The sequence below is a fragment of the Diadema antillarum genome, unplaced genomic scaffold (genome assembly GCF_040938485.1).
Source record: "Diadema antillarum isolate AM-2024a unplaced genomic scaffold, OU_Dant_1.0 seq00000754_RagTag, whole genome shotgun sequence".
In the NCBI taxonomy this organism is placed as follows: Eukaryota; Metazoa; Echinodermata; class Echinoidea; order Diadematoida; family Diadematidae; genus Diadema; species Diadema antillarum.
The window spans coordinates 450,004-464,257 of record NW_027271647.1 but is presented as its reverse complement, the minus strand read 5'-3'; the positions used below and the strand labels follow the sequence as shown (position 1 = coordinate 464,257).

General features: G+C 38.4%; 1 protein-coding gene across 1 annotated transcript; it reads right to left on the bottom strand.

The window, feature by feature from the left end:
• Window positions 1-220: 220 nt before the first annotated feature.
• Window positions 221-14,002, bottom strand: LOC139738550 (phosphatidylinositol N-acetylglucosaminyltransferase subunit A-like). Its single transcript, XM_071649172.1, has 13 exons — window positions 13,986-14,002; window positions 13,101-13,191; window positions 12,277-12,342; window positions 11,488-11,610; window positions 10,649-10,824; window positions 8,594-8,709; window positions 7,667-7,774; window positions 5,949-6,055; window positions 4,970-5,052; window positions 3,392-3,477; window positions 2,465-2,592; window positions 1,297-1,452; window positions 221-403 (listed from the first exon to the last, which is right to left on the bottom strand). The coding sequence occupies exons 1-13, from the start codon at window positions 14,000-14,002 to the stop codon at window positions 221-223; spliced, it is 1,440 nt and encodes a 479-aa protein (XP_071505273.1).
• Window positions 14,003-14,254: the final 252 nt, after the last annotated feature.

Sequence of the window (14,254 nt, the reverse complement as noted above, 5' to 3'; positions counted from 1 at the left end):
GTGACCGCTTAACCAAATTGAATGGGGTTTTCTGCAAAATAGAGCTAAGATGTTATGCTTTAAGACCCTGAAGTAGCATTTGGACAGTTTAATTATATCGGGTGTTATCACTGTGAAAATCCTATTGTAATTTTTTTTGGGACATACTGTACAGAGAAACAGAAGGTCATGGGACAGACCGCGACAACATGGCGAAAGTGCTGTGGTATTAATTGCACTGTCAGCTCGAAGCGTGCTCCGTACGACTTCCTTCACGCACTCTCCGCGTCTGCGACCTTGTTACTCTCCTCGTCACTGAATGTGTTGGTACCGCTCTTGTTTCATCACTGTCATAATCATCGACAAGTGATGGCGCCCTTGTTGAAGCTGAGGATAATGGCACTTCTGGCACCATATCTATGCCCTGAGAATGAAGATGAATGAAAAAATAAAATTACACTCCAGATTACACCTTTACCATAAATATTAACTTTGATTTACTTCTATGTGATATCAAGTGCATTTATCTTTCTTTGCAAAAGCACTTCTATTTATTTGTCTCTTCTTCATTATATAAAGAAACAAATACCTCTTCTCTTCCATATACATCTTTACCCTCCAGTGTTTCACATGGACTATATAAAGATGCATAAAAATAAATGCCCAATAATGACAATGATATTGCTATGATATACTACTTTGAACCAAAACACAGAATGTCAGTAGGGATGAATAATAAAAGGGTGACCCAACTCCTGATTCTGAGGTATACAACTTGACACATACATTTCATCCTATTACCATGGTTCCACGAATGTCTGGATACATGTGCATGCAGAGTTGGTGCCCACAGAACCACAGAAGTTCTGTTCTATCTCAAATCATGAATACTTTGGGAAAGTTTGACCAAAAACTATTTGGGTATCATAATGAATGATGGCAAACTCGCTACATAGACATCTGGTCTATTTTCTTCACAAGCTTTGGACAATTACTTCATCAAGAAAAGGCCGCAATGGTTAAATAGTTTCTAGGGCATTGTTGCTAATGTGACCTCAATTCTTCGGAAGATGTTTCCTGCCCCCGTTTTGTACAATGAGGGCCTGCTCCAATCAACAATGAAATACTGGCAACACACTGAACCAAATGTTGACAATTGTTTTCATTCACTTTAATGGCAACCAGCACATACATTTCAGCAATGTCGATGAAGAACAATTGCTCAATCAGTCGCAACATTTCAGCAATGTTGTGTGTATGTGCATATCTATGTCTAATGTGCATCTGTGATATGTCTCATGAGCGTGGCACCCTCACCGTTCTAGGAAGGAACCATTCTAGAAAGCAGTAGAGGATGAAATTGATGGCTGCGATAAGGATGAAAAACTTCCCCGCCCATATCCCACACTTGGAGTAGCAGTGTAGCCTCTCTCCCACGCTCAGTTTAGGATCATCCACGATGCTGTCATACACCTGTTGCAAACAAAGAGACAAATATCCGTATATGGATCAATTAGAAAGGAAATGCACCCTGCCCATGCATAGCCACCTTTACAATTTAAACTGGTTCCATAGAAACACCTATATGATACTGTATATGGTCCAATAAAAACACCTATTACATGATTTAACTTGGTCCCCTGGAAACACCTCCAGGATCTCTATAGGTTTAATAGAAACACCTACGGATGCTGATATTTATTCCCCTCCCCCCCCATAGAAACACCTATAAGATTTCTACTGGTCTTGCAAAAACACGTATGATATTTCCTTTGGTCCCATGGAAACACCAATAGGATTTAGATTGGTCCCATAGAAACATATGTAGGATTTCTAAGGTCTCATAGAAACAACTAAAGGATTTTTGTAGGTCCAACAGAAGAACCTATACGATTTCTATTGGTCTCATAGAAACACCAAGAGAATTTCTATTTGTCCAAAAATTTAACTAGCAGACAGGATGGTTTTTTTCTACTGCCATCTTATTGATACAGACATAGAAATTCTATGTAGGCCATTGCATACTTTGTTTGATGATGAAAGCATACAGTACACAGGGGCGGATCCAGGAATTCCATAAAGAGGGGGTGCCTTTACAAAATTAAAGGGCGGGGGGGGGGGGGGGGGGGCTGCACGCAACCCTTCCCCATTTTGTTACAAAAAAATAAAGGGGGGGGGGGGGGGCACGCGCCCGGTGCACTCCCCCCTGGATCCGCCACTGGTACAAACAAGTAAAACAGGTATGTAGGCTACACATTATGTAATACATTGTAAGACTTGCCTGAAACCCCACTGAGAAACTAGAATTTAGCGTGATGAATGTTTCCAGAAGAATAAACGATAAGATTAAAGCAGATGATACAAATGGCATGCCACACACTGAAAGCTTAACTCCGACATCATTTAAAGACAACTCCAGTCATTGTCTTTTCCAATTTCCCTTTCACACTCTCGCTCCAAAAAGTAAGCATACACCATGCCTTACCCTTTCCGTTCTCTCGGCTACATTCTGCCATGTGTAGACGTTTGCCATGCGATGGTAGACCTCCTCTGGGCTGTGGTAGCTCCCTTGCCTGTGCCTCTCAATTGCCTTCTCCAGGGCATTGACTATTCCTGTATGACACAATGATGAGGGTAACACTCAATCTCTTACAACACAATTTTTTTTTTACAGTTCAATTTTTTAAGAAGGGTTTGCACTTAAAGGAGTAGTATAATGGGGTTGAATGGGCATCCATTGTTAAAATATCACTTGATATACTGGATGGTAAAGACGTATCTGTACCTTATGCCTGGCTTGAAAGAATTGTGACAATCTCTTCAATGCCTTCCCATGACAATTTACAATCAAAAGCTTATTTGTTTCACTCCATCTTGTTACCTCCGCCAAGGAAGGAGTGTTTTCATTACCGATAGTTTGTTTGTCCGTGTGCAAAATAACTCAAAATGTTGTGAATGGATTTAGATGAAACTTGCAGGAAAGGTTGAGAGTGACACACGGAACAGGTGATTAAATTCTGGTAGTGATCTGGAAAGTTTTATGGATTTTATGAAGGATTTTCAATATTTGGCAGGTAGGGTCAATGAACTTGGAAGTCCAAGCTGCACATTTTTCAGGTTTTCAAACACGCACTATACTGTGTGCTGTAGTTTTGGCTAGGGCGTGGTGCGCTGCGCAGCTGAGGGTTGATGACGTAACAAAAGGCTTCTATATTGGGAAATCGGGCGATTTTCAGCATGCATACGTATGGGTAGAAATCACTGATCTCAAGATCATTGGTGTGAAGTACAGCTGCTTGGCGGAGGTCTGCACTCTCAGAGTGCTTCTCTAGTTTTCTATGGTTTGGTTGTTGTTTTTTTTGGTCTATCTTGGTATTTTCTGTGACAGTGTGCAGTCACAAAGCAATCTCACCTTTGACACTTGGCTCTGTCAGGATGATGAGATCCGGTGGAAGGACCTCAGGGACACCTCCAACTTTGGTACTTACAACCTGAAGTCTGCCAATAAAATGAACCAGTGATTTACACTCAGCCTTAAAGAAGACTAGAGCAGATGATGTACACTTACTACATAGATTGTTAATGTTATCATGAATACACAGTACCCATACAGGCCCAAGTGTAAACAGACTCAAATGATGCAAAGTAATATCGCAGGTGGAGCACCTTAGGTCTAATGTCTGCCGTTATAATGAAAATGACTTTAAAGGGACTGTACAGTACTGGTTGAGGTGGGGATTCATGTTTTGCACATTCCTAAATGAGATAATGAGAAACCTCTTATGAAATATGAAAGAGCATGTAATTCTAAGAAGGGTTTAACGTTTATTTGATGAAAATTGGTTTTCAAATGGCTGAGATATCCAAAAAAGTGATAATAATAAAAGGCGACATGCCACAACTTTATTAGGATCTCTTTGTTTCACCTTGTTTTTGGATATCTCAGCCATTTCAAAACCGATTTTCATCAAATAAACTTTTGATACCCCATGGAATTGCATGCTCTTTGACATCTCATAGAGTGGTTTCTGAATATCTTGCAAAACATTAAAAGCTAAATCCTCACCTCAACCAGAACTGTACACACCCTTTAAACACAATCCAACCCCATGGCCTCAATATCCAGGAGGGAAATGACTAACATTTTCTTTTTAAAATTCTTTGTGCTTTTTTCCTATTGCACATCTTTTATTCCATAATGATTCCTTCCTCTTGTCAGAGTCTCTTGCTGTTGCCATTTCACTCTTTTTCTTTCTTTATCCCTCTGTTGTTCCTCATCTTGTTTCATGTTGCCTCCCTATTCATCCCTATCTTTCAAAGGTTGCCAATTTGGTCCTCGGGATCATCACTGACCCTCCTCTGCCTTTTGTCTGTCTACCCTCCTTTAATCCCCCTCCCTTTACCTGTTGGGCTCCTTGCCCATGACCTCCAACCCTTCCCTTTTGTTTTCTTTTTTCTGTGTCCCTAGCCCTCCCCTGACTGTTCTTGTTGTGTGACGTCCTTATATGTGATTGCTGTCCCTGCCTGTTTGTCATTTTGCCTCCGACAAAGATTCTGCTAGGATCAAAAGCTCAGGCCCCTTTTGACCCCAAGATGAAAAAAATGTTGCATTATATCAACCTTAACCTCTATCACATTTGAAGTTTTAGAGCTGATGCTACAGAAAAAAGTAATAAAAAAGAGGGAAAATATTCATTAAGAAAGAATGAATTCATAAATCTCAGTTATTTCTGCTCAAGAAATGTGATCCTGAGCGCAGGTAATAAAATGCATCATCGACTTGACTCAGCTGGTTATCACTGAGGTCTTGGTGATAAAGTGATACACTCATATCAGCCATCAACCTGTACATAAAGGTCATCAGTCTTTGAAGGACATCCTTTCATTTCCTTCAGTGGCTGTTATACACACAGGTTTGACTATACTTTTCGACTACAAAAGCACTCCCTCAATAATCAATATGCCTATCTACAAAGGCTGGAGGACATACCCACAAAGAGTGGCCTCCACAATGGCGATGCAGAAGGCTTCAGTCAGGGATGCATTGATGAATATATCCCCTTGGTTCAAGACCTGTGGGAAATGTTGGGAATTTAAGGGGGGGGGGGTGGACAGAAAATTTTACTGACCGGTTGAGAAATGATATGTACTATCTTCCTTCAAACATCAGCTTCAATCAAACACAATCTATGGCTGCTGTAAAATGGTTGCAAAAATTAGATGTATAATGCAGTGTGTTCCTAGAACATGCCCCTTGTGCTAATGCAATTATTAGTCTGTTGCTACATGTATATGCTGGTTTCTGCAATGCATATTTTGTACATTTCATCTGCATTTGCCATTGGTTCAAAGCCCTGTAACTGTTTCTGTATATGCATCACAAGGAAATTTTTGAAAGACATCAGTCCCTCATTAGCTACCACACAAATCTTTGCTGCATTTTTATTTTTGCACTGGATTAAATAATGAACATGTACATATACTCTTCGCCGCAAATTATTTTAGAGATGTCATAATTTATGTTTTTTTTTTTTAAAAGGGAATCACAATTTCTTTATTATTGAGCAAAAACCAAAACAAAACCCACTTAATTTCTACAATGATTTAGAGAAGTACCCGGAGACTAACAAAGGGATGACATCATCACTGCAGTTTGGTGAAAAATCATGGAAAACTTTAAATTCCACAATTCTCTTACTTTTCAATCTAATTTTTTCAAAGACATTTTTACAGTTGTGGGTGTTTGACTTTACTCCACTCAATAAACTGACTTTAAACAGAAAGGAGTTTCCTCTTGAGATTTCAATTTCAAGCACAGCCTGAGAGAGACATTCACAGTGGGGTGAGTAATTATGTCAATTCTATAAACTTTCAAACGACGCCTTCACAGTGGGGTAATATTTGACCCAACAATTTCTTCCTGTGCATTGCAAAGTGGAATCTACTTGAGACTGGTGTATCAAACTCACGTTCTGGACATTGGAATGTTCGACGGCTCCAAGCATGGTCACTCTCTCCTGGAGCTGGTGTTTCTCTCTCACCTCCTCTATGTCAATCCTCTTTGGTCCATCACCACCTTCATAACATAACAACAATACAGTGCATCTCTGTTATAATAAACACAGTTATAACAAAATTCTTGATACAATGAAGGAAAAATTAATGCCCCCAAATTACTGCATACGCTGAATATTTCGCGAGGTTTTTATTTTCGCGAGTCAGGTACTTTTCGCAAAATTAAAGACACACGAAAATATTGACCCTGATCCCGATGTGGATGTGACATACGCATGTACATTTCTCCATTCAGTACAGGACTCCACGATCGCGAATTTAACCACTCGCGAAATTGTCGGGAATTCCTGATTCGCGAAAATTTAGACTCGCGAAATATATGGCGTATACAATCATATCTTTTATACTTTGCTATACTGTTTGCCTACAAGACATTTCATTATAACTGAAAAAAACCCAAACAAACAAACAAACAAAAAATGCAAGTCCAGAGGACTTACATTGTAGTTATAACACGAATTGCCTGTAATAGACAAAGACAAAACATTGCAGCACTTCCTAGGCCATATGACGTTCATGAAATTCATGACATTATTGAGAAACAATTCCAAGTCCTTGTCAATTTTTGTATGAATGTTAATTTTGCAGATGCGTGACTGTGACTCTGTGAGAGAGTCTTGAATGAGTTTAACAAACAGCATCACCTAATCTCTCAATGTGGACAATTAATTTTCCTTTGTCCTTTTTTTTCTTCTTCTATTTTGGTGGTGGGAAGAGGAAAAATTGTTGGTGAAATCTGTGCTTCAAACCATTAATCTGCACAACAATTCTTTATCCTTATTAATTTTGAATAGAATATTCTCATGGAGCACTGTGCACAAAATAATATACAAATGATGCGCAGGATAGAGTGCGTTAGTGGAGATGTAGCGCACTCCACTAATGCCACTGAATAATCCTGTGCATCATTTGTTTTATAAAATGGGTCAAAACCTAACGGCATTTTTCACGTACCTTTGTGGGTCAATACCAGTCAAAGAGTCAAGATGTCCGAAGATGTTCGTCCCAACATTTACGCACGTTGCACTCGGAAATCCCGCACATATAAGTACTGTACGTATAAGAAATACGTACGCCACACATGTTATGCACACAAGAAAGGCCGGCCGGCAGCCCGAACTAGAAGTTGTTTACCGGATTGACAGCGCGTATAGTAGCGCGCGACGCACTTGTAACAACTGATTGAGTGCGCACTGCTAGTGTAAACATTGTGAAGTCAGGCCACGCATGTTAGTGAGAAATTAATGCAGGCACACGTGACTCATTTCAGCGCTTCCAATTGGCTACATTCTTGAACCCATTTTATAATGTATATTACTTTATGTTTACTGCAAACACACAACTATGGTATTGCTGTGATACCAAACTTGAGGTGTTGATAGTGGTTTCCAACTTTCCACTTCCTCCAGTGAATCCACTTCAATTGTTAACAATGCCTTGCTCTTGGAGCTGTCGCCTTTAAATAAGGAAAATCAAAATTTTGCCATAGTTTCACCTACTTGTTGAGAGTCTCTTCAAGTTGCTTCAGGAAAAAAACTTTTTTTACCACAAAAATGCCATGATTAGCTGTGGTCATATTCATCAAAGAAAACTGATTAAATGCAGTGCTCACCTATCAAGAAATCCACATCACTGTGCGCCTGGCAGATAATGGGAATGATGCCAGCCAGAAGGTCCATTCCTTTCCTGTAGACAAGACGACTGACGACTACAATGGTAACTAAAAAACAAAAGAAGAATAAATCATACAGGAACAAAAAGTGTGCATAGCAGTTGATGCTATGTGCTCAAATGGAATAGGTATGACATGAAAAAGTACTACCAAACATCACATATATGTATACATATATACGCACTGACACACACACAACGTACATACACAGACAAACACAAACACACCCAAATCGTCGCTGGGGCGACAAGACCTCGTATAGATCTACAAAATGTCAAATGTTCAGGAGAGCAAAAGAACATGGCAGCCAAAGCACTGTATCAAATGGGATAGACATTCCTTTGACATGCCATGGTGGCCTCACTTTTGGGGTAAGACATCTAGGATCTGGACAGGACATCACTTACCTGATTATCTGACCATTAATCCAAAAAAGTTATTTTCACCAAAATTGCAGATAGAAGGTCTTGTCACCCCAGCAATGAAATATATGTTTTTCTCTCTATTATCTCAGGATATGTATTTCACATCTCCCTCCTTCTTCTTCTGGTTTTGCCCATGACCTTCCCTTCTGAAGATTATCATGTGCATCCCCAAACTACCGGTAGGTTGCGGGTCAGTTGCATCAGTGCAAGAGAATGGCTTGTGTGTGAATAAAAATATGATGGGGATCCACCTCTTCATTTGATGTTATTTTTCTCACCTTTCAATATTATCTAGGAAAAGTACTCTAGCTATCTTTAGATTTCTCCCATAACATCATTCTATGACAGGCTGTCTGGTAGACTGTCTGTCTGTCTGCCTATCTGTCTGTCTAAGTATTTGTATGTCTTTTCGTGTCTGTCACTCTCTATTCCTCCGACTCACTTCTGTCCCGTCTCCTCTTGGATGTATCCGGTTTGAAAACGGTGGGATCCACTGCATTTGAGATGACTGAGACCAGCCGTGGGGGCATCGATGCTCTCAACACTGTGTTCTCTTTACTGCAAATTAATAGAATAACAAGAAAAGACATGAGAAAGGAGATATATCATCCAGGTGCCTCATGACTTTAAAAAACTGCAGTATATCTGAAAATACAAAATGTGTTGGAAAACATTCATAGAATAATACATTAAAAAAATATTATAAAGTCTTCTATGCTTTAACTAGAAATGTCGCTATGGCGACTGGTATGCCTCCGCCATAATGCATGATTCTCCTAATAGGTCCAGATAGTACATGTGGACAATGTGTGATTACATTTTCACAAAATTGGCAAAATATTAAAATGACAAGTTTGTCACAAATGTGTTAAATGTTCACCTTCCTTGACCTAGGTTTAATTGGACGAATAGGAGAGCATGTATTTGGGAGTTAAAGGACTTTAACTTGACTTTGACCCATTCATATGTTTATGCATTGAGTTATTTTCAAGGTACGGGGAAAAAGTGCAATTTCTGTATTGAATAGTAAATTGTTACCATTTTCATCTGGCCTTTGACCCTAAAATTCATAAAATAATCACTGTCAGGCAGAACATGCATAAATATGTAGTACGTTTCAAGATAACTTGAGCCACTTCCGAGATATGGAGGAAAAGCTTAGTTCAGCACTTTCACTTGATCTTTGACCTTTAGACCTATGAGGCAAAAACGAAAGAAAAAAAAAACTTTCCAAAGAATCTCAATTAGGTTATGCATGCATACACCAAGTGTAAAAAAATAATAATCCTGCCAGCATCGCATAAAAATGATGGAAATAGTAAAATTTTGAAGTGTTTCCCTTGACCTTTGACCCCTGACCTTTGACCCCATGAACCCTAAATTTTCTAGATAATCACTGCCAGTCAGTACGTGTATATATACTATGTTCCATGAAGATACCTTGAACAATTTCCAAGGTACAGAGAAAAAAGGTGAAGTTTTAATATTTTTACTTGACCTTTTGACCTTTGACCTTTGACCTCATGACCCAAACTTTCACCAGAGAATCTTAATTGGGTAATACATGTATACACTAAGTTTCAAGAAAATATCTTCAAGCATTGCATAGATATGGTGGCAATAGTGAAATTTTATGTATTTGACCTTGACCTTTTGACCTTTGACCTTGAGCATGTGCACCCAAAAGTTGATAGGCACAACTTCACTCCCTAATACACATACATGCCAAGTTTCATTAGGATACCTCAAAAGGTTTTGATAGTTACCCTGTCCACAAAATTCATTACGGACGGACGGACGGACGGACAACCCGAATACATAATGCCTCCGGCACCACTTCGTGGCGGAGGCATAAAAAAAGTGATAATTGTCCCTTTAAAGTTTGGTAATCAGATGAGGCAATGAAATCGCTAACTATTTTTGTTTCCTGGGTGCTTGTTTGCACATTAAACATTAAAGGGTGTGTACAGTTCTGGTCGAGGTGTAGATTTAGCTTTTAACATTTTGCGAGATATTCAAAACCACTCTATGAGATGTAAGGGGGACTGCAGTTCTAAGGGGTATCAAAAGTTTATTCGATGAAAGTCGGTTTTGAAATGGCTGAGATATCCAAAAACAAGGTGAAACAAAGAAATCCTAATAAAATTGTGGCATGTCGCCTTTTATTATTAGCACTTTTTTTGATATCTCAGCCATTTGAAAACCAATTTTCATCAAATAAACATTGAATCCTTCTTACCATTACATGCTCTTTCATATTTCATAAGAGGCTTTTCATTATCTCACTTAGGAATGTTAAAAACATGAATCCCTACCTCAACCAGTACTGTACAGTCCCTTTAAACAGATGTACTAATCATTCCTTTGCCTATTATCTACGGTCCCTATACTCATCACCAAATCACCAAAACTCTATAAGAGCTGGATGTGGGGGATGTAAGTTCTTCTCCTGAATCCATTTCAAGATAGGAAAATTCAACACAGGTGCTCATCTCACCTTGTGTGTGAGACACAGATCACATGATTTACATCAGCCAATGAAAACTGCAGGATTGCGTTGGTGAGGATAGAGCTGGCGTCGGCAAAGCCAAAGAGGGAGTGGTCCGTGAAGACGGTCTTGAGGCCCATCGTCTTGGCATGGAACATGGCTTCATGGGCCATGGTTGAGAAAGACTGCATTCAACATGGACAAAAGAACAATTAATCTGCAAGCGCACTAAGCAGATAAAATTTGAAGTTTTATATTACAGTATGTGCCGGCCTCGGTGACAAAGACATGGATGACATCCCGTGCTGAGCAACATACAGTATTTGTCAAAAAAAGCTGTGAGTGGTATTTCTATGAGATAAACATTTTCACCCTCATCCTTATAAAAACATCCCCTTTCAAGTAAAGTGAAAGAACAGATTACATTGTCATACATTGTATGCTGTATGTAAGATACCATTCAGTTGATGAAATATGATAGCTTTAATTGCGCCTTACAGTGCATGAATAATTAGCTGGTAAATCCTTTTGGGAGAATTCAATCAATAGAATGATTTTTAAAAGATAGCCACTAGGTGCACCATGGCTTATTAAACTGTTGCATTTCCTCATGGTAGAATACAAATTTTATTTTCAGATTGTATCATTTAACAGCAAAATCACGAACTGGGATAGCATTGATAAAAATATTAATGGAACACTCAAGACCCTGTACAACAAATGCAAAGTGTGATATGTTTGCACCCAATTTCTGCATTCACAAGTTCATCATCAAGCATGACAATCTACTATCAAGCATACCATTCAAATAGATAATTTCTTTCCCTGGTCACATGCAAAATACTCACTGAATGGCCATGAACAATTGTGATATTTTCTCTGATGAGGATGTTCCGAATCAGAGGCAGTGTTGTGAACAGTGTTGGCAGAATGCACTGGTTGTAGAAAGGTCCAAATGGCAAATAGTAGACCTAGAGCAAGTTGAAAGATATCAAGAGAGTAGGATTCTAATAACAGCCATTATCTATATAGCATATTGTGAAATGAGTATTTATCACACTTATTCTCTGCCAGTAATACACAAACCACTGGTTAAACAACATATGTGATCTGTCAATAATTTCCAATAACTGCAACACTCTTTCTGTTGCTCTCTCTCTTTTTTGTATTGGGCTTTAAATTTCTTTTTAACATTGATGCAAATAACTAATATCTTTAAAGATATAAATTGCTAAACATTTAATAGCTTACAAGATGATAGAAAAAATGAACACACAAATTGGACAGTCAAAATGCTGGGAATTTCCTGAATGGCTGATCATAACTGTTTCCCTTTTTCCAGTCCTCACATTTTGGTTGAAAACAAAAACAAAAACAAAAACAAAATCCCATGGTGAACCTTCAGCTGACCTCTGCATTGACAGAACAAGAAAAAGGAATGTCTGTAATTATGTGCCTCTTTCACATGAAGCAACAAGCAAAAATGAGTCATCATTACAAAACAACAAAATGACAACAACAACAGCAACAACAACAACAACATTAACCAAAAACAACAACAACCAAAAACAACAACAAAATAAACACAAAAATAAACCAAACCTTGGATTACGCAACTACCTAAAATTGCCACTCACCTTGAGATAGTTGGTAAGGTACCTGATACCGGTTCTTTCCCCATATGCATGGGTAATTACAATCACCTGGAAACAATGAATTAAATGAGCACATGATATCAGTCCCACAATATGCAAAGCAACAGATTCTGTCAACATGTGAATCATTGCAGAATTCATCAATCCTCAATATCAGATGTGATTTCTTAATGATTTCCCATCACAGGCTTTGCAAAAACAATTAGAAGCATAAAAAGAAATTTATATAAAGAACAATAATAATAAAGTACATCAGTGGTACGTGTATCCATAGTAACATTTTGCATCTTTTCTGCCTGAAGGCACATGGAGACATTTTGAATTCATCTGCTAGAGAAAAGAAAAAAGAAGAAGAAAACTCTGCTTCTTCCTCACCTTCCCCTAAACACTTTTTTCCCCCCTCAATTTATTTTCTTAGAATATATATGCTGAAAATCGCAGACTATCTTGAAGTGATGAAATGACAGACTAATGTTATTTTTCTGTTCCTAAACTCCCCTAGAAATTATATCAACAGCCAGCGGTGCAGAGCTCTTAAAAAACCCCAAACAACAAAACAAAGCAAAGAACCCCCAAACAAGCAATAAATAAATAAATAAATAAATAAATAAATAAATAAATAAATAAATAAATAAATAAATAAATAAATAAATAAATAAATAAATAAATAAATAAATAAAATTAAATAATGAAATAAAACAGAGTAGAATAATGAAAAGAATTGGAAGGACAACAGAAAACAATTGGCCTGGACATGCAGTGTAGCAAACAATCAAATTGAGACTAGCATGCACTGATTCACATACCTTGTGCCCTCTCTGAAGGAGACACTGTGACAGCTGGTATATGTGACTCTCGACACCTCCAGTGTTTGGGAAGAAGAAATCTGACACCATGCTATAATTAAACAAATATACATATATATATAAGAAAAGGAAGAGAGGAGATACAAAACATATTTCAGACAAACTGGTTGACTAACATTTTGAAAAAAAAAACACAACAAACTAGCAGAATAATTGCTAGCATTATAATATAAAAAAAGTGTTAATACTGTTAGCATTAAACAGATGGCATATGACCACAGGGCATGATGACATTGACAGTCAACATCAGGAAGGTTCAAGATGTAAGTGAATTTGTGAAGTTCAAAAATGCAAACAATTCACTTTTACTCTCTTTTTTTCATGCCTTCACACATTTCTCCTCCTTTCAGCTGTTCATTTCTTTACTCATCTTTAACCACCCCTAAACTAATAATTTACTTTTCAAATCTTCCTTCTGACGTCAACAAGCTCGAGCATGGAATTTATAGTCAGTGAGTTTAATACACCCTCCTCAGTGACTCACTGACTTGACATGACACTGCAGGGAGGGGCGCTAGTGACAGTGTACTTTTGCTTAGGAAGTACAAGGTCGTAAATTTCCTAGGGTCGGGACAGTTTTCAAGGCTCAGAGTGAGAAAGGGAGAGAGAGAAGATATGTTAGATGCTACTACACGTATTATACACTACTTTACTACTGGACTAGGTCTAGACCTATATCATTTATCAATTAATTCACTTCAGACCTAACGATTTCTGCTACCGTCATCATACACTAATTACAGTACACGGGACTACAACATTGGTCAAAACATGTATTTCAGTACTTGGGACTGAACTACAAAAGTGTAACTAGCTGCTACTCACCACACGTTATGCTTCATTTCTCGCAACTGAATGTTCAGTCCGTGAAAGAAACGAATCTGGATGAAACTGTTCAATTAACTTTCACGGCTGCAGTAAATCGTGTTATATTTTTTTGCCGGCTTTCTTCTCTTTAGGGACATTTCGGGGCAGAGTGATGGTGACTCTTCGCTTTCCCAGCTTCCGGTGGTGTGCGTTTTCGTGCGGTGTGCAGGTGTCACAGGAGGAATAATGGTGAAAAGCAGCTGGAAAGTGGTGGAGCAACGAACATA

Excerpts from the sequence above, each read along its gene's own strand:
- LOC139738550 (XM_071649172.1), bottom strand. Across the intron at positions 11,611-12,276 it reads ACCTTACCAACTATCTCAAG|GTCTACTATTTGCCATTTGG; the intron begins GTGAGTGGCAAT and ends AACTTGCTCTAG. Across the intron at positions 6,056-7,666 it reads TGATGTGGATTTCTTGATAG|GTGGTGATGGACCAAAGAGG; the intron begins GTGAGCACTGCA and ends TATGTTATGAAG.